Raw genomic sequence first — 21,821 nt, 5'->3', positions numbered from 1 at the left:
AAATCACGAGACCATATGACGCATGCTCAGTATGTTAAGTTACTATGACCTTGAAAGGACAGTTCTTTAAGATTTTTAATTTCACTAACATTATTGACACACACGAACCAATTAAACAAGTTTTACTGTCAATCTTCAACGAATTTGTCAATATTAGCTATATGCCTAAATTGGCGGGAAATTTAAATGAGATTTCAAACATGACAATTGACGTTATTAACTTGATTCCTTAAGGCGCATTTACACGCAGCCGACGCCCCAAATACGACCCCGGCTAATAAATTCGATTTTGATGTAATATATCTGTCTCTGTTCCCCTCGTGTGTTGGTATGGATAGATAAAACACGTGAAAAGCAACAAACGTCATGAACCCCATAAGTTTGAAAGTCAGCGAGGAAAAGTTATTTTCTGAGTAATTCGCTTTGCGTGCTTAACTGTAATCGCCCCCAAAATCGATTATTTGTTTATGTGTATATATGAACACCTGTTTCAAGGACTGGAAAAATTATTTAAAAAACTTTCCGGGTAATAATCAACCAAAAAAGTGGACGATTTATTAAAAAAATACTCTTCTTAATACTATGTTTTTTGTTTCATACCAATAGTCCAAGTCGTTCTGTAGATATTGAACTTTGAAGTGAGCGCTTGCTTTGAATATCAAACGTCCTTTTTGAACACCACTGGGGAAAAATGGGTGTATCTTAAAAACTTTTGCTTCAACTGATTTTAGTTATAAACATAATTTATTAAAAACACTTCTGTTAATACAATAGTTTTTGTTTCATGACGATACTCTTATTAGTTTTTGAGATAGTGGACTTTGAACTGAGTGCTCACTTTGAAAATCAAACATCCTTTTTGGACACCACCAGACAAAAGTGTGTATAGCTTTAAATTTTTTATTTAAACTAGTTTGACTCTTAAGTAAGATATATCAGAAATACTCCTCTGAATATTATGCTTTTTATTTAATACCGATATTCCAAGTAGTTCTATAGATATTAAATGTTGAAGTGAGAGGACAGTTTGAATATCAAACACCCTTTTTGGAGACCACTGGGCAAAAATGTGTATATCTTTAAAAATTTTGCCTGGAGTGGTTTGAATTGTTAACAAAATGTGTTAAAAACACTTTTTTTAATTATATATTTCTTGTTTTAAGGAGATATTTTGACGACTTTTTTAGATAAATGACTTTGAAATGAGTGATCAGTTTGAAAATCAAACATCCTTTTTGGAGACCACTGGACAAAAGTGTGTATATCTTCAAAATTTTCATTTAAACTGGTTTGACTCTTAACAAGATGTATCGGAAATACTCCTCTGAATACTACGCTTTTTATTTCATACCGATACTCCAAGTAGTTCTCTAGATATTGAATGTTGAAGTGAGAGGACAGTTTGAATATCAAACACCCTTTTTGGAGACCACTGGGCAAAAATGTGTATATCTTCAAAAATTTTGCCTGGAGTGGTTTGAATTGTTAACAAAATTTGTTAAAAATGCTTTTCTTAATTATATACTTCTTATTTCAAGGAGATATTTTGACAACTTTTTTAGATAAATGACTTTGAAGTGAGTAATCAGTTTGAAAATCAAACATCCTTTTTGGAGACCACTGGGCAAAAATGTGTATATCTTCAAAAATTTTGCCTGGAGTGGTTTGAATTGTTAACAAGATTTGTTAAAAATGCTTCTCTTAATTATAAACTTCTTATTTCAAGGAGATATTTTGACAACTTTTTTAGATAAATGACTTTGAAGTGAGTGATCAGTTAGAAAGTCAAATATCGTTTTTGGAGATCACTGGGCAAAACAAAGTATATTTTCAAAATTTTCACTTGCATTGATTTAAACCTTTTACAAGACTTGTTAAAAATACTTTTGGTAATTCTCTGCTTGATATTTTATAAAAATACTCCGATTACTTCTCGAGATATTAGAGTTTGAAGTGAGTGGTCACCTTGAAGATCAAACATCCTTTTTGGGGGCCACTGGATAAAAGTGTGTATATCTTCAAAATTTTCATCTAAACTGGTTTGACTCTTAAGTAAGATATATCAGAAATACTCCTCTGAATATTATGCTTTTCGTTTCATACCGATATTCCAAGTAGTTCAATATTTGATAGGAGATCGAGACTAGTGATTTGTATGCAAACAGGTTTACGGGCTTGAGGTTGAAATATGAAAAATTAGTGAAATCGCTGGAGCAACAAGATTCAGCCTCAGGTGTTCGTGATAGCGCAATACAACGAATCATATAACAGGTAGGCGATCTTTTAAATTACCTAGAATAGAATTCAAACATTATGATGGTAGTATAAAAGGCTGGCTTTCGTTTTGGGCCCAATTCCGTAAAATACACGAAGATGATTCTATAGATGAGCATGACAAAATAGAATATCTTGTTCAGGCCACAGTTCCCGGAAGCAGAGCTAGACAGTTGGTTGAGAGCTACCCGGCCATGAGTGAGAATTATAAGAAAATCGTAGACAGTATGCTCAGTAGATTCGGTAGGGAGGATCTACAGATCGAAGTTTATGTAAGGGAGCTGCTGAAACTAATTTTAACAAATTCAACTTCAAATCAAGGGTTGGACATTGCCACTCTTTATGATAAGATAGAGACTCAACTGCGAGCACTGGCATTACTTCTGACAATTGCTCAGCAATGCTTTATCCTTTAATTGAGTCTTGCTTACCCAATGAATTACTTAGAGTTTGGCAACGTTCCAACAATTTCAACTACTCTGTTACCTCGGAAGACGAAACGGCCATCGCTTCTCTTAGGCTTAAAAACTCGCATAAGGTAGAGAACGAGCAAAGAATAAATCTAGCGGCAGAGGGTTTTGGTCTTTCAGGTGAAAAATCAGCTGTAAAGGAAAGCGGTGTTAGAAGGAAAAAGGGATGCTCAAGGAAATTGACGCAGTTCCAACAGCTACCCATAAAAGCGAGTCGTGTTTTAGGGCGCAGAAAATGACATATTATCAAAAGAAAGAAGTCCTTTCTGGAAAGGAGCCTGTTTCCGTTGTTTCAAGTCGGAACATCGAGCCAAAAAGTGTAGAGGCCGTTTGAGGTGTGCTATTTGCAGCCGATCACATGCAGTGTCCTGATTTACGTGAAAATAAGGATGTCAATGACCCTCTTAATAGTACTAACGAGAAAGCTACTCCCGTCAAAGACCAAACGTTAGCTAACCAGACGAGTACACCAGTATTTTTTGCAAACGTTAAGGGTAACCTTAAGGGGAGTAAATGGTTGCAAGAGTGTAGTGCAAGTTAGTTATCTAAATCTAAATTACTCTATATATTCTATAAATTACTATTAGGTAACTGATTAATGTGTGTCAATTATTAATACTGCATTGTAAGCAATATTCTTTTGTAACACCAATTGGGGATATCTAGGCTGCCTAGTGATAGTCAGTCGAGGTACAATATACGTATGCAAAACATGAGGTTTTTTATTTTGACACCTTTTGAGCCTTACGTGATTGTACCATTACATGGCGATCCTGTCCTAAAAGATATCATTTAGCTAAAGAAAAGTTAAAACATAAAAAGTAAAAAAAGGGCATTAAAATGGGAAAGACCAGTTCAAAACACGCCGAAGTAACAAGTGCGGGCGACGTGAACTCAAATTTTATTATCGACGAAAGTGCCATCGCGGTTCCCACAGACATAAGAGTTTTAGTGTATATAATGCTAGTATTATTAGCGGTAATAGTGTTTCTAAAAGTGCGAAAATCATACCGAAGGACCCTAAAAAGAGACCTTTCACGTAGCATGGCGCTTCGTACCCAGGCGGGTGACGTGTAGTATACATGTCTCGTTGGATGGTATCATAAACTATGTGTTTAGTCCAGAAAATGCAAGTATTACAAAAAAAAAACAAAGGCAGCCGAATGGTATGCACGTTTATTTTTGTATTTTGCTGGGACCAGGGGCTTTTTGATTTTCGGCTACGCTAGTAAAGTTGTTCGTAAGAAGATTTCATATTTATAAACTTTATTCAAAGTGAATCCTGACATGATTGTCAAAGATTAAGAACAAAAGTTTTATGCACATTAGCTTTACGTATACACATTAGTTTTAGGTAAACTAAGAATAATGAGGAATTGCAGTAGCAGATTTTATAGTAGTGTTAAAATTTCTATATTTAAGCAGTAAATTAAAAATCAAAATAAAGGTCTGCTTATTCAATGGTTAAAAATAATTATATAGGTCATATTTTGAAAATATTTTTAAGTAAGTTGAGGTATGAATTAATAGGTTTTAAGATGAGCATAAATACATAAATAATGAATTTTAGATTTATGCAGGAACTGCCAGAAATACAGAAAAGTTATCAAAATTCGCGTATAGGTATAAAACACGGTTAAAGTTTAAATATTTTACTTGCGTAATTAAAAAAAAAAAGCAGTTGATGCATAAATTCTAATTGGCCTTTAATAAATAAGTTGGGAATTTTGCAAAAATAATGGTACCATAATAACTATAACAATAAATATTCCTAATTTATTTGATTTAATTTTGTTTTTTTTTAAATGAACTAATGTTTATTTAACCCTATGACGGAAAGGGGAAAAGAGATCCTTGTAAAATTGCAAAATTTAAAACAGTTAATTACAAATAAGTCAAAACGAGTTTTAAAAGCAAAAGTGCCTAAGTCTGAAGAAATACATATCGAGGTTCGGGATAATCTTGTAAAATATAATAATCAATTTGTAAAAATAGTTATTTCGATTTATCGTTCATTAGATGAAAAGCAATTATCACGTTAAGAAAATATTCTCTTCCGCAAGAGATTAGAACCTTTCAGGTTCTTAAGTCCTTATAAGGTACCCACCTCGTTCACTAAAATCATAAATACGGAAGTAGTAGACGAAGAATTGGTGTGTGGTGAAGAAGGAGAAGAAGAAGAACAAGAATCGGAATTAGGCAATACGTATCAAGAACAGAAAATACAGACACTTACAAAAATGACAAATATTGAATTTTTTAACTTTGCCAGCAAGATTTTGTCTCAAGAATTTGATGGTTTAGTCGATAGGCTTCAGTCATTTTTAGATTCACTTAGCCTGTTGCAGGCTAATTGCGAAGGCAATGAGCAAAATGGTGTAGCTTATGTTAGAACAAAATTGACAGGAAGAGCTAGAGACTTAATCAGGGATAGAGACTCTTTAGCCGATATTAGTCATAAAATAAAAAGTGGCATAATAAGCGAAAGCTCAGAGCTAATATCAGCAAAATTGCTATCTCTTAGACAGCATAGCAAAGAGCCGTCCAAATACGTTGCAGAAGTGGAGGACTTAGCCACAAAATTGAAGAGAGCATATATTAACGAAGGTGTACCAGTTTCTGTAGCCGAGAAATATGCTTCAAATATTATTGTAAAAGCTCTAAAAACAAATTAAAATTCAGAAAAAATAAAATTAATTTTGGAAGCTGGAGCTTTTGGAACTTGTCAAGAATCTATAGCTAAATTTGTAAATGTGAGCAATGAATCCGGTTCATCTGCAGTGTTGTTCACATCAAGTCAGCACAAGCCAAGGCGAGGAAATTACTATCGGGGTAGAAACAATTATTGTTATGAAGGGCAATACCAGCGTCAAACTGATAATACCAGGTACCTGACTCCTCCTCCTCAAACTTTTAGAGGTTATAGTGGAAATAGAAGAGGTAGATTTAATAGAGGATTCGCACAAATAGGCAGAGGTAATGCCTTTGTCAGGACGTATAAAAATCAGCGGGAACCCCATTTGGGTCCAGTGGGGGAAATCTAAATATTTTTAATTTGGACCTGTCACTCTCTAATTTTGTAGTGGTTAATTTGGAAATGACGGGGAATGACAACATAACATTATTGATTGATACTGGAGCACCAATTAAGAGAACAAAAATAAATCCACAGCAAATAGTAAATAAATTAAACGCTAGTCAAATCAAAGGTATAACAAATTCATTAGGTACGACAACAACGCAAATTTACTTTAAAAATGCTTATGCAGTGGAATATTCATTTCAATATAGTAAGCAAAGATTTTCCGATCCCATCTGATGGTATTTTAAGTCGTGATTTTATTTGTAAATACCAGTGTTATTTAGATTATGCTAATTGGACTATGAAATTGCTAAATTCTAATAGGAGCATCACTGTACCGATTTATAATAGTCCAGAAGATGACATCTTGATAATACCACCTAGATGCGAGATTTTACGAAAAATTAAAAAATTAGAAAGTCTTACAGAGGATGCTGTTGTACTAAATAAGGAAATTTCTCCAGGAATTTTTGTTGCTGGATCAATAATGTCAAGGACAAGCCCTGTTATACGAATAGTAAATACTACATTAGAAAGTGTTGTAATAAAAAATGCCAATATCGAAACTGCAAAATTAGCCGACTATCATATTTATAATTACGATTGTGACACAGAAAATAGAAACAAAGCTTTGGACGCGGAATTAAATCAGAATATGCCTATTTTTGTAAAAAGAGAAGTTGTTCAGCTGTCATGAATTTTCAGATATTTTTGGGTTAAACACAGACAAATTAACAACCAATAATTTTTATAAACAAGAATTGAGACTTGCAGATCCAACACCAGTTTACATAAAAAATTATCGCACACCACATTCACAGATTCTAGAAATAAATTCACAAGTTTCAAAATTATTACAAAATGGTATAATTAAACCTTCCACATCAGAATACAACAGTCCAATTTTATTGGTTCCTAAAAAGTCAGCAAATGGAGAAAAATCGTGGAGAGCATTAAATAAAAAATTATTATCAGACAAGTTTCCATTGCCAAGAATTGATGACATATTGGATCAGCTAGGGAGAGCTAAATATTTTACTACTTTAGATCTTAAAGCAGGGTTTCAACAAATACCTTTGCAAGAAAATTCAAGAGATATTACCAGCTTTAGTACAAGCTCAGGATCTTATAGATATATAATATTACTATTTGGTTTAAAAATAAGTTCTTTACATGGATGATCTTATTGTTATAGGATATTCTAGAAATCATCATTTGCAAAATTTGAGAGACGTTTTTCAAACTTGTCGAAAATACAATCTTAAGCTACATCCTTTAAAATGTGAATTTTTTCAGCAAGAAGTAACATTTCTTGGGCATAAGATAACTGATTCAGGAGTATTACCAGATGAATCAAAATACGATCCTGCTCAGCTAAACGTTTTGTCGCATTTCGTAACTATTACAGGAGGTTTATTCGTAATTTTGCAGAAACTGCAAAACCGCTTAACAAGCTAATTAGAAAAAATATAGAATTTAAATGGACTCCTGATTGTCAAAATTCATTTGAAAAACTAAAAAATTCCTTAATTAATCCGCAAATTTTTTGCAAGAATTTCATTGTAACAACAGACGCATCTAAGGAAGCGTGTGGAGCTATTTTAGCACAAGAATTTATTGGTAAAGAGCTACCCATAGCATATGCATCAAAATCATTTACTAAAGGCGAAGCTAATAAAGCTACAATTGAGCAAGAGTTAACGGCTATTCATTTTGCAATAAATCATTTTAGACCTTATTTATATGGCAATAAATTTTTGGTAAAATCAGGCCATAAGCCGCTTGTATACTTATTTTCAATGAAAAACCCCTCATCAAAATTAACAAAAATGCGAAAAAATCTATTAATGGAACAAAATTGGAGGCCACTAGGCAAAAAGTTGTGCAATTTCAAAATTTTCATTTAAATTGGTTTGAATTTTCACATGATTTGTTAAAAATACTTCTCTTAATACTATACTTTGTATTAAGAGAGTTTTAAGTAGTTTTTTATTATAAGTAGTATTTAAGTAGTAGATGTTAAATTTGAAAGTGAGTGCTCACTGTGAAGAGCAAACATTGTTTTTAGAGACCACTGGGCAAAAATGTGTATATCTTCAAAAATGTTGCTTAAATTAGTCTTTAATAGAATTTATTAAAAACATTTCTTTCAATATTATAATTTTTGTTTTATGAAGATATTTTCATTACTTTTTTAGATAGTGGACTTGAATTGAGTGCTCACTTTGAAAATCAAACATCCCTTTTGGACACCACTGGACAAAAATGTGTATATCTTTAACATTTTTAATTAAACTGGTTTGAGTTTCTAAGAAGATATCAGAAATGCTCCTCTGAATACTATGCTCCTTATTTCATACCAATATTTTAGGTAGTTCAATAGATATTGAATTTTGAAATGAGAGGTCCCTTTGAAAATCAAACATCCTTTTTGGAGACCACTAGGCAAAAAAGTGTAAATCTTCAAAAATTTTGCTTAAACTGGTTTTAATCATTAATAGAATTTATTAAAAACACTTCTGTTAATAGAATAGTGTTTGTTTCATGAAGATACTCCTACTACTTTTTGGAGTGGACTTTGAACTGAGTGCTTACTTTGAAAATCAAACATGCTTTTTGGAGATCACTGAACAAAAGCGTGTATATCTTCAAAATTTTCATTTAAACTGGTTTGAATTTTTAACGAGATATCAGAAATGCCCCTCTGAATACTATGCTTTTTATTTCATACCGATACTTCAAGTAGTTCAATAGATATGGAATTTTGAAGTGAGAGGTCCTTTTGAAAATCAAACATTCTTTTTGGAAACCAATAGGCAAAATAGTGTATGTCTTCAAAATTTTTGCTTAAACTGATTTTAGTCTTTAACAGAATTTATTAAAAACACTTCTATTAATAGAATAGTATTTGTTTCATGAAGATACTCCTACTACTTTTTTAGAGAGTGGACTTTGAACTGAGTGCTTACTTTGAAAATCAAACATGCTTTTTGGAGATCACTGAACAAAAGCGTGTATATCTTTAAAATTTTCATTTCAACTGGTTTGAATTTTTAACAAGATATCAGAAATACTCCTCTGAATACTATACTTTTTATTTCATATCGATATTCCAAGTAGTTCAATAGATATTGAATTTTGAAGTGAGAGATCACTTTGAATATCAAACATCCTTTTAACAAAAATTAAATTTATACCCTATCCTATTAAAGATAAAGTACACTTAGGAATTCGTGTGAATTCGGCTTAAAGCTTCTATTTGATACGTTGGACGTAGCACCAGATACTCTTGTAAAAGACCGAAGGTTATAATTTTTTTTTTCAAATTAAAAAGATATAGAATTTTTTTTTAATGGAAATTGACAAAGAAAGTTGATTTATTTGCTTTCGCCTCTCTCCTTTCAGCAGTTTTATTGGTGGCCAGTAGTTATGTGATTATAAAATTAGTTTTTTACGGGAGTCTCTAGTGTAACGTCGAACGTACTTATAAAACTGTTCGTATTATGTGTATTGGCAAGATGGCGTACGTCCGCCATGTTGTCTGGAAGAATCGTCATTTTTACACTATTTATGCCTACATTGTGAAAAAAGAGCCGTCCTAGTTACGTAAACGAAGTCTTCCATCTCTATCGGCCAATACGATAAACAAAAACAGAAGAAATCGAACCAATAATAGTAAAATAGTCGAAACTTCGAAGATAAAAAGTTTTATGCGGAAAAATGCGACCAAAAAGGAAATTCGGGTCGTTGTTTATGACGGCGAGTTTTTTCAGGCGCCGACTGTCCCATAAATTACGTTCCAACGAGCGGATTTCACTCGAATAGTACAAAAGAGAACTTTATTATGCTCGAATTGGGAAAACTTGCCAGACCTAACTGGTTAATGCGTGTTATATGTACGTAAAACCAATGGGAAGTTTTTGCAAAATTATGTCATGTTGCGTCGGAACGCACCTTAATATTGCCTCGACTATCAACGTCACAATGACATTGACAGTTGACTTGTCGAATGTTATTTAAATTGCAATCAAAACTCACCTTAATATTGCCTCGATTGTTAATGTTACGTAAAAGTAGCATTTAGCAAATCTCATTTGAATTTCCCGCTAAATGTTTGTGAGTAATAGCGGCAGCAATTTGAAAAATTCAAAATTGAATTGTGCGGTGCAACATCGTCGACATTGTCGACAAATAGCAATTGACGTAAAAAATCTTAAGGTGAATTTGCAAGCAACGAATTCAACGAGACAATATGACGCATGTTAGCGTTTTATTTTGTGATTGACGTTTTTAAACTTGACAGTCCATTATTTTGAGTTTTAATGACGGTTATGTCATGTCAAGACAAAGTATTATTTACTCAATGGCTGACCCGTCAGTTTTTTTGACGTTGTTGACAGATGACGCGTTAAGGAGTTATCTTAGGGTAGTTTACATGAAGTAGACTAATAAAACCGAAAACTGCCTGTAAACTTTTACGCCACTATCAAAATTTTCGTGGAAAATTCAAATGAGATTTTCCCTTTTACACGACTCATAACTTAGCGTTGATAGCTATGACATCTGACACTGACGTTAAATTCCTAGAGCGACTTTTCATGCATTTAACGCAGACGTTTTTCAATTAAAATTAATAATTAAATAAATTTAATTAATTAAATAAAAGAGGGTCAATTTTAACGTCATCTGTCAATACTGTCATTACCAAAAGGTTGGTGGGAAATTCAAATAAGACTTTTCTTCCGCATGACTTCCTTACTCAACAATTGACAGGTTCCAATAACGTTAAAATCGCCATAATAAAAAAGTGACGTATAGAACTGCAATTTATCCGTCAATTAAGTTGACAATTACCATTGACAATTGATGAAAGAAGTTATCTTAAGGTGAATTTCCATGAAGTAGATGTTGGCTAATAAAACAGAAATCTGCCAGTAAATTGTTACGTCAGTACCTAAAATTTGACGGAAAATTCAAATGAGATTTTCCCTTTTACACCACCCATACCTTAACATTGATAGCTGACAGCTATGGCAAACGACGTTGTCAAATCGTTGAAAATTTCCTTGACTTTTTATGCATTTAACTTTAACGTTTTCTAATTAAAACTCGTCGTAAGAATCGTTTTTAACAAATATTTTCTTTGAATTTTATTGAAAAGTTAGAAATAAATCTTTACGTCAAGTGTCAAATATTTGAAGGAAAGTTTTGACAGTTGACAGCGTCGTTAACGTGACATTTCCTAGGGTGACTTTTCACTTTTCCAAGTTGTAATGGTCGAAATTCAAATTGACCACTTAGAATAGGGTTAATCTTTACGTCATTTGTCATTACTGTCATTATTACATGATTGGCGGGAAATTTAAATAAAATATTGCACGACAATTCACACTGTTGACAAGCAATGAGACAATTCTTACCAAGAAAACTTGACAGTCAAACTTTACCTCAAAAATTTGACGGAAAATGTTGACGTCATTGACATTGACAGGAAAGACTTTTTGCACTACATTTTTTTAAATTTTTATACTTTAAGAACTTTTTACACTGTGAAGTGGACAGAGACAGAAATACTTTATAAGATGTGCATCTGTTAAAATGAAAAACCCAATGCTAATGATTCCAATAATAAGAAAACAAATAAAAAAGCACAGAAGAGTGAGCAGACGTAGAGCAAAAGAAATTGTAATTTACTAAACTAGGTTCGGTCATTAGCACACTTGGGTTATGTAAACAAAGACAGAAATAATTTAAGATGCTCAACTGTTGAAATGAAATAGAAACCAGCTGACGTAGAGCAAATGATCGATGAGTGAAATGAAAAGGATCAAAGATCAATAAAACAGAAATCTGTCTGTAATTTTTGACGTCACTATCAAGATTGGGCGGCAAATTCAAATGGAATTTTTTTTTACACGAGTCATATCTTATCTTTGACAACTGTCACTTAGCATAGCTGTCAACCGAAAAATACGTTGACGTAAAATTAGAAGAGTCTATGCATTTAATGTTTTTCAATTAAAGTTGATTTGAATAATTAAATTTTCACTTTTCCAATGTCCAAAGGTTGCAATGTTATAAATTACAACAGGGTCAACCTTTACGTCATTTGTCATTACTGTCATTGTTGAAAGATTGGCGAGAAATTTAAATAAGACAATTTTTCACACGACTTCCTTACTAGACAAATGACACTGTTGACAAGCATTCAAACCATTTTTTAAATTTGACAGCCAATCTTTACGTCAATTGTCAAGAATGTGATGGGAATTATTGACAGTTGGCGACTAGAGGAAATTTCAGGTCAATATGTTTTAACTATTTCCTAGGGTCACACTTCATGCATTGAACGTTAACGATTTTCATTTAAAGTCGACTTATACACTCGATTTTTCACTTTTCTAACGTCAAGGGGTTGCAATGGTCGAAATTAAAATTGACCAATTAGAAGAGGGTAAACCTTTAGCACACTGTCATTATTAAAAGAATGGCGGGAAATTCAAATAGGACTTTCCATTTGCACGCCTTTTTTACTCAACAATCGACACTGTCAATAAGTTCCTATGACGTTAATATGGCCATTGTATAAAAAAGTGTGGAAAACCGGTAGAACTGTCATTTATGCGGTAATTAAATTGACATTTGACAGTTATGACAAATAATGAAAGGAGTTATCTTAGGGTCATTTTCCATGAATCAGACGTTTGCTAATAAAACAGAAATCTGCTTGTAAACTTTCACGTCACTATCTTCAAATGAGATCCTCCCATTTACACGACCCATATCTAACCATTGACAGCTGTGACGTATGACATAGATGTTAAATTCCTTGGGCGACTTTTCATGCATTTAACGCTAACGTTTTTTAATTAAAGTTCGTCGTAAAAATTCTTTTTAATACATATTTCCTTATTCTACAATAAACAATGACAATTGACACTGATGACAAATGACAAATGAAAATTGAACACGTCACTTGTCGAAAATTTGACAAAAAGTTTTGACAGTTCAAAGCGATGACAAATGATGTTGGCATAAAATTCCCAAGGTGACTTTTCATGCATTTAACGTTAACGTTCTTAAATTAAAGCAAAATTGAACACTTGATTTTTAACTTGTTGACTAATTAGAATAAGGTCAATCTTTACGTCATTTGTCATTACTGTCAATATTAAATGATTGGCGGGAAATTTAAATAAGACATTGTTTTCGCACGACTGCCTTACTCGACAACTCCCACTATTGACAAGCAATAAAACATTTCTTAGCGAGAAAATTTGACGAAAACTATTGACAGTTGACAACTGACGTCATTGACATTGACAGGATAGTTTTTGAAATTTTGGTGTGAAGTAAGCAATAATTGAGTATCTAAGGAGTGGCCACTAAAATCTTCAAAAAAACTGAAGAGTCCAAATTATCCGCAATTAATTTGAGTCCTACCTGTTGAATTTTCACCCCCACCCTCCTGTTGCTCCTTCTTATCCTCACTTTTCACCTCATTGTCGGCACTATTTCCCTCATTTTCGCCGGTTTTCAATGCGGTTTCCTTGCTGGTGTTGCACCCCATTGTCCTTTGATTCACTTCTCTATCACCCTATATATACGCGAGTAGTAAGTTTTTTTATACCGAGTCTTTCACTAAAGGTGGAAAACTAGGAAAATGCCGGAATCGTAATCGGACATGCCGGGTCCTTTGTTGACTGCGGAATTAATTCTGGCCGGTGTCACGCAGTTCCCTGGATCCGTTTTCCCCCTGCCGCCTGGTTTTCCCGATTATTTCCTTTCGAAAATTCGCTCCTCCGCTACAGGTTTTCCTGTTGTCGCATGCGTCGTTTCGTCGAATGTGGACGAAGGGATGATGTGAATCAGAGGGTTTTTTTTTTCGGGGGTTTTTCCGGGTGGGTTCACTTGAGGGACAGAGTCATCAATGAAGGAAAATTTTGGTAAAAAAAAATCAAATTAAAAAATGTCATAAGAACACAAAATGATCCATTGACTTTTCTTAAGCAAATGCTTTTTAAATTACCTTTATAGCTTTATAAGTACAAAAGTTACAGTAAGTTTTGTTAGACAGCAGTCACAAACTCAGTCGTCGGGTCCAACTTTTGAAAATATTTCAAAAACTACAAGTTTCTCAAAAATTTCATAAAAACACAAAATAATCCATTGATTTTTCTTAAGCGAATGCTTTTTAAATTATCTTTATAGCTTTATAAGCAAAAAAGTTACATCAAGTTTTGTTAGACATCAGTCACAAACTCAGTCGTCGGGTTCAACTTTTGAAGATATTTCAAAAACTACAAATTTCTCAAAAAACTCATAGGAGCACAAAATAATCCATTGACTTTTCTTAAGCGAGTGCTTTTTAAATTACTTTAGTCGCCTCATGAGTACACAAGTTACAGTACATTTTGTTAGACAGCACTTACAAACTCATTCGTCGGGTCTAACTTTTGAAGATATTTCAAAAACTACAAGTTTTTCAAAAAATTTATAGGAACATAAAATAATCCCCTAAGTTTTTACAAGCAAATGCTTTTTAAATTACCTTAGTCGCTTTATAAGTACAAAAGTTACAGTAAGTTTTGTTAGACAGCAGTCACAAACTGAGTCGTCGGGTCCAACTTTTGGAGATAATTCCAAAACTACAAGTTTCTCAAAAAATTCATAAGAACACTAAATAATCCACTAACTTTTCTTAAGCGAATGCTTTTTAAATTACTTTAGTCGCCTTATAAGTACAAAAGTTACAGTCAGTTTTGTTAGACAGCAGTCACAAACTCAGTCGTCGGGTCCAACTTTTGCAGATATTTCAAAAACTACAAGTTTCTCAAAAATTTCATAATAACACAAAATAATCCATTGACTTTTCTTAAGCGAATGCTTTTTAAATTATCTTTATAGCTTTATAAGCAAAAAAGTTACAGCAAATTTTGTTAGGCAGCAGTCATTAGGTTTACCTTCAGGCTAGTGATACAGGTAACTCTCGCTGAGTTGAAAACTTTAATTATTTAGAAGTTAAAAGAAAAGGATAAAGAGTATTACAGAATCACAAAGGAAAGACAAAGTTAGAAAATAAAAAAATTTAGAAATTCAATTGAGTCTCTGGTAAGACGGAGATGAAGACAAAGACGAAGAAGAAGATTTAAGTCAATTTTTTCACTTTCAACCGCCCCTCACTTTTCAGGAACATTCTGGATGGCTTGGAAATATCACTTTTGTGACGTATTGAGACCAAATACAGACCAAAGATGCCATTTTATAGCGATCGTTTAAGATTTCTGGCTCTCAGAGGGTCATTAATGCGAATTTGAGGGTCAAAAGTCCATTTTTTCACTTTCTACCGCATCTCACTTTTCAGGAACATTCTGGATCGTTTGGAAATTTCACTTTTGTGACGTATTGACACCAAATAGAGACGAAAGGCGCCATTTTATAGCGATCGTCTGTGATTTCTGGCTCTCAGAGGGTCATTAATGCGAATTTAAGGATCAAAAGTTCATTTTTTCACTTTCTACCGCATCTCACTATTCAGGAACATTCTGGATCGTTCGGAAATGTCACTTTTATAATGTATTGAGACCAAATACAGACGAGAGGTACCATTTTATAGCGATCGTCTGTGATTTCTAGCTCTCAGAGGGTCATTAATGCGAATTTAAGGGTCAAAAGTCCATTTTTGCACTTTCTACCGCATCTCTCTTTCTAGGAACATTCTGGATCGCTTGAAAATGTCACTTTTGTGATGTATTGAGAGCAAATACAGACGAGAGGTACCATTTTATAGCGATCGTCTGTGATTTCTGGCTCTCAGAGGGTCATTAATGCGAATTTAAGGATCAAAAGTCCATTTTTTCACTTTCTACCGCATCTCACTTTTCAGGAACATTCTGGATCGTTTGGAAATTTCACTTTTGTGACGTATAAACACCAAATATAGACGAGAGGTGCCACTTTATAGCGATCGTCTAAGATTTCTGGCTCTCAGAGGGTCATTAATGCGAATTTAAGGGTCAAAAGTCCATTTATTTACATTCTACCGCATCTCACTATTCAGGAACATTCTGGATCGCTTGGAAATGTCACTTTTATAATGTATTGAGACCAAATAGAGACGAAAGGTGCCATTTTATAGCGATCGTCTGTGATTTCTGGCTCTCAGAGGGTCATTAATGCGAATTTAAGGATCAAAAGTTCATTTTTTCACTTTCTACCGCATCTCACTTTCCAGGAACATTCTGGATCGCTGGGAAATGTGACTTTTTTAACGTATTTTAACCATTTTTAGTCAAATCTGAAGCATACATTAAATAGGGATTAAGAGTATTTTTTACCCCATTTTTTAACGTGTCAAAGGAAAAAATAGTGGAATAAAACAAAATCGACAATTTTTCAACAATTTTAATATAGATCCTCACATCCTGCTAAAAACAATGAAAAAACTCAATTTTTTAAATATAACAAATAAACCCTTAACTTCCCTGTACACTATAAAAAAACCATATTTCTTCAACCTTTGTTGCCTACACTAATAGAGCTCAACTCCCTCTTCAAATTATCAAAATACTTCAAATCCTCCTCACTAATCGACGGTTTCACGCTCCTGATGGCCTGCAAAAAATCCTCAGTGCGGACCTGGATGTCCTTGCACGAGTAATCGTCTGCATTCAATCCATCTATAAAGGAAAAACATAAAAAAACCGGCAAATTTCAACTTTTCTCCTAAATACCCCGTTGAATATCCCCTATAAGCCTCTTGGCAGCCGTGGACCATGCGCAGGAACAAATCCCATGAAAATCCGCCCCTGTGACGTTCTTAGGGCACGTCAACACCAGTTTTCTCCTTCCCCCTAATAACACCGTTTGGTATTAAATATTTATTAATATACATATATATAATTATATCAAATTTAAATAAAGAAACTGTGTTATTAGATGAGATATTAACGACAAAAGCAGCTGTAATTCAGGGGTATTATTTTGGAAAACAATGATTTTTGAAAGCAATTTCTTACTGGTAAGTTGTGTGGGGTGGGTGGGGGGGGGTAAGGGTAGTGTTAATGAAAAACGTTTTTATTGCATAAAATTTACCCTAAAAGACAAACAAATAATTTATTTATTTCTAATCACTTATACACAGCATGGAAAGCTTTGTATAGTTTTTATAAACTCAATCTTTTTGAATCTGATATTTTTTGAATTTTCTTAGTAATTACAAAGTTTTTTCTCTAAGGTAATTATTTCTTTAGGTAATTAGGTAATTTCTTATTTAGGTAATTATCTGCAAAAAAAATCCCTTTTTTATTAACACTACCCTTACCCCTCCACCCACCCCATACAAGTTACCAGTTAAAAATTGTTTTTAAACATCATTGTTTTCCAAAATAATACGCATGAATAACAGCTGATTTCGTTGTTAATATTTAATATAATAGCACAGTTTGTTTATTTAAATTTGTTATAATTATACAGGGTGTCCGAAAAAAGGAGGCCAATCCGCCGGCCACATATAGGGTGGACCAAAATAATGCGACTTTCGTTATGCCATTTTTTAATTGGGCGCTCGGTATTCAATATACAGAGCGTCAAAATGAGAAATATAAGATCCTTTTTTTGAAGTAAGTCGAGTGTTTCATAAGATATTAAATTAAAATTTGGTGTGAGGGGGTTTTTTGGAACGAGAAATTGAATTCCGTTCACGGATTCGCTATACCTTGCAGAGGGCGCCATCTGCGGTATATTGTATGTGTTAAAAATACCAAAATTTTTTTGTACCCCTGTATAATAAAGTTCTAGTAAAAAATTCTAATTATCCAATCTTTTCTTGTAAAAAAAAGTATTCTTAGTAAATCTAGATACATTTTAAGAAGTTAACAAAATAAACGTACATAATTTTTCTAAATTAATGCTAAATTACTTATTATAATAAAAATCATAAAATAATGACCCTAAATTATTTGTTCTACGTGACCTCCATTCATTTGTATACGCATACGAGCCCTCTTTATTAAAGAAAATCTAAGGCTTTGAAAAATATTTGGTTTCAACTTGAAATGCTCTCCAGCTGCAATGATTCTTTCCTTTAAATGATCCTCGTTTAAAATCGGAACCATATACAGAAAGCCTTTCATACATCCCCAGACTGAAAAATCCAAAGGTGTATGGTCGGGCGAACGGGGTGACCCCGACCAATCCAGCGATTAAGAAATACTTGATGTAAATAGTTCCTATATCCCATTTATAGCAAAATGAGCCGGAGCACCGTCGAGTTAAAACCAAAGATTTTGTCTTAAATTTAGAGGCAAATCATCAAGCAAATCGGGCAATATTGTAGAAACAGAAATGAATCACCAATCAAATTACCTGATAAAATGACAGGTCCTAAAAGAAATTTATCCATAATACCTGCCCACACATTAGCTTTAAAATTTACTTGATGATGTGTCTCAACTATGGCCCTAGGTTTCTCTTTAGCACATATGTGTGCGTTATGGATATTTGTCATGCCGTTTCTCGTGAACGTGGCTTCGTCAGTAAACAGAATCGCCTTTATAAAATCCACATTTCTATTATTCATTTCACGTAACCATCTACAAAAACCAAGTCTTTCCTTCCTCGGGATCGTCGGGTAAAAGACCCTGTACTTTTTGAAGATGAAATGGGTAAAGTTGTTGACTCCGTAATATATTATGTGTCTCGGTTTTCCCAATATTTCTCATCTGTTCAGCCAAAACCCTAGTACTAATGTTTGGTGATTCTTCGACAATTCTTAAAATTTTTTCCTCTTACCCTGGTTGAACCGTCTTTCGCTGAAACTTCCAGTCTCCCCTAGGCGGTTAATCAAATTTAAAAAATATTTTCTTTTAGGATGAAATTGGTTTTGGGAATGCCTGGGCATAGTGCTCATTAGAGTAACATTTTTCTAGTTGAGAATTCACAGGTATTTACTGTTTACAATAATATTTAAAACTTACCAAACATCAAAATCATATCCGCTATTTTGGAAAAGGGTACATTTCTTGGTCTATGAGCCATTATGGTTTTATAAGTTGTAAGAAAACACACCAAATACAAATATACAAATATATGTATATTTATATATATTTAATACAAAAACAGTGCTATTAGAATGGATTTTATAAAAGAAAAACGGTTATTTTTTAAAAGAATTTCTTACTGATAAATTGTGTGGGGTGGGTGAGGGGGTAAGGGTTGTGTTGATGAAAAACGTGTTTATTGCATAAAATAATTATCTTAAAAAAAATTAATTTATTAAATAATTTAGTCTCTCATGTTACAGAAAATTAACTATAATTTATATTATTTATTCTATATTATTATTTATTTCTCATCGTTTATACACAGCATGGAAAGCTTTGTATAGTTTTTATCAATTCAATCTTTTTGAATTATTATCTGCAAAAAAACCCCTTTTTCATTAACACTACCCTTACCCCCCCACCCACCCCACACAACTTACCAGTAAGAAATTTCAAAAATCATTGTTTTTTAAAATAACACCCCTGAATAACAGCTGCTTTTGTCGCTAATATCTAATCTAATAACATAGTTTCTGTATTTAATTTTGATATAATTATATATATATGTATATTAATAAATATTTAATACAAAAACGGTGCTATTAGATTAGATTTTCTAAAAGAAAAACGGTGATTTTTCAAAAGAATTTTTTACTGGGCAAATGTTCGGGGTGGGTGGGGGGTGTAAAGGAAGTGTTGTTGAAAAACGTTTTTATTGCATAAAATAATTGCTTTAAAAAAAAAATTAATTTATTAAATAATTTACTCTCTCAGGTTACAGAAAATTAACTATAGTTTATATTATTCTATACTATTATTTTTTTTTAATCACAGAATCTTTTGCAAATAATTGTATATTGAACACCCTCCTTTTTATTGTTTTTAGGCCTGATGATACCCTGCTTATACAGGGCGAAACACGTGTAGCCAATAAAAATTAGTTTATGAGACCGTGACATTGTTTTTCGTTTGTTCAGAATCGTATATGATGTATGTATATTCTACAGTTTAATAGATATACCTTGACCATATACGCCAATAGTTTTAATTTAAAAACTGTATTTTTGAACCTGGATAATAAAAAATTACATAAATTACATAATAATATATTAAAGTTTATAGTATGAAACAAATGTACTGTAAAATATAAAACAAGAACATGAAAAGAAAAAGAAAGAACATGATGCGTATGATGATGAAAAACAGGAATTTTGCAGGAGAATTCTTTACTGGCAAATTGTTTGGGGTGGGTGGGGGGTGTAAGGGTTGTGTTGCTGAAAAACGTTTTTATTGCATACAATTATCGCCTTAAAAGAAAAAAATTAATTTATTAAATAATTTACTCTCTCAACTATAATTTATATAATTCTTTATTTCTAATCACTTATACACAGCTTTGTATAGTATTTATCAACTCAATCTTTGTAAATTGTATTTTTTTGAATTTTTTTAGTAATTTACAAAGTTTTTCCTCTAAGGTAATTATTTTCTGCAAAAAAAAAAACCGTTTTTTATTAACACTACCCTTACCCCCCCCACCCACCCCACACAACTTACCAGTAAGAAATTGTTTTCAAAAATTATTGTTTTCCAAAATAATATGCATGAATAACAGCTAATTTCGTCGTTAATATTTAATATAATAGCACAGTTTGTTTATTTAAATTTAATATAATTATATATACGTATATTAATAAATATTTAATACAAAAACAGTGCTATTAGATTGGATATTACGAACGAAAAACACTGATTTTTCAGAAGAATTTAATCAAATATTTGAGCTTTTGTAATCGAGTGTGCTGTATTGTAGTAATACTCACGTAATATTACTTGTATCTTTCATTTATGTGAATTAGCAATATTGATCAAATATAACAAAATTAATATTCCATTCTTATTAATAACAATAATAACATTAAAAACATTACATGACGCCAAGACATTGTCAATTTCACAAAATATATTCATTATATTATTTATACTTGAACATAAAAAAATAAAGTTAATCTCAATGTGTAATATATATACATAGAACATACACGACATTATTTGCACTTTCTGGACTTTATAGGTATATACAGTGGATATCTAATGCTATGTGGGTGATTAGAAATAAAGAAAAATATAGAATAATATAAATTATAGTTAATTATTAACATGAGAGAGTAAATTATTTAATAAATTAATTTTTTTAAGATAATTATTTTATGCAATAAAAATGTTTTCCATCAACAAAACCCTTACCCCCCCCACCCACCCCACACAATTTACCAGTAAGAAATTCTTTTGAAAAATCAGCGTTTTTTTTTATAAAATCCAATCTAATAGCACCGTTTTGTATTAAATATTTATTAATATACATATATATATATATATATATATATATATCGTGTCGGCATGTTATATTACAGAAATATTGCAGCAATAATTCTTTTGATATATTGCTTCTGCAATATTGTTACAACATTACAGTAATATTGTATTTAAATTGTAACAAATATAATATTACATGTTTATTACTACAATATTGCACATACATTGCAAAGTTAATAATGCACATATATAGTAAATGTAATATTGCTGCAATATTTCTTTTTTGTTGAAAATGCAATATATCAGTTAGTTGCATCTGTATTGCAATCACACTATTGCTGTAATATTGTTGTTTATATAAAATTCCAGCAATATTTCATTTCAATTTAAATTTAAATATATTTGTCTTCTTACTGTTAATTTTATTTGCACCTATGTTGCACCTGCAATACTTTTGCAATATTTAATAACCGTCACAAATGCGATATACATCACTGAAATTCGATGTGTTATATATATTATAGAGCCATATTGCTTATGTAAGATATTTAATGACTGATTAAATATTACACAATTTACAAACTATATTGCTAAACTAATTGACAATATTCTAATTGGCACTCATACAACCATTCA

At 32.3% G+C, this 21,821-nt stretch overlaps 2 protein-coding genes across 7 annotated transcripts in view; both read right to left on the bottom strand.

Annotated features, from left to right (window-relative positions):
* Nucleotides 1-13,577, bottom strand: part of LOC126747264 (uncharacterized) — a 176,300-nt gene extending 162,723 nt beyond the window's left edge. For all 4 annotated transcript variants that reach the window (XM_050455791.1, XM_050455793.1, XM_050455792.1 and 1 more), the window contains exon 1: nt 13,270-13,577. In XM_050455791.1, the coding sequence (XP_050311748.1) occupies nt 13,270-13,396 (127 nt within the window). In that variant the 5' untranslated portion in view covers nt 13,397-13,577. The remainder of the gene's footprint in view (nt 1-13,269) is intronic.
* A 2,638-nt stretch (nt 13,578-16,215) lies between these two features.
* The window catches only part of LOC126747556 (peroxisome assembly factor 2), a 128,846-nt gene continuing 123,240 nt past the window's right edge, over nt 16,216-21,821 (bottom strand). For all 3 annotated transcript variants that reach the window (XM_050456283.1, XM_050456280.1, XM_050456282.1), the window contains one exon: nt 16,216-16,505. In XM_050456283.1, the coding sequence (XP_050312240.1) occupies nt 16,339-16,505 (167 nt within the window). In that variant the 3' untranslated portion in view covers nt 16,216-16,338. The remainder of the gene's footprint in view (nt 16,506-21,821) is intronic.

The sequence above is a fragment of the Anthonomus grandis genome, chromosome 19, assembly GCF_022605725.1.
Source record: "Anthonomus grandis grandis chromosome 19, icAntGran1.3, whole genome shotgun sequence".
In the NCBI taxonomy this organism is placed as follows: domain Eukaryota; kingdom Metazoa; phylum Arthropoda; class Insecta; order Coleoptera; family Curculionidae; genus Anthonomus; species Anthonomus grandis.
Note: the sequence above shows the minus strand (reverse complement) of the source record. Positions and strands in the feature narration are given on the sequence as shown.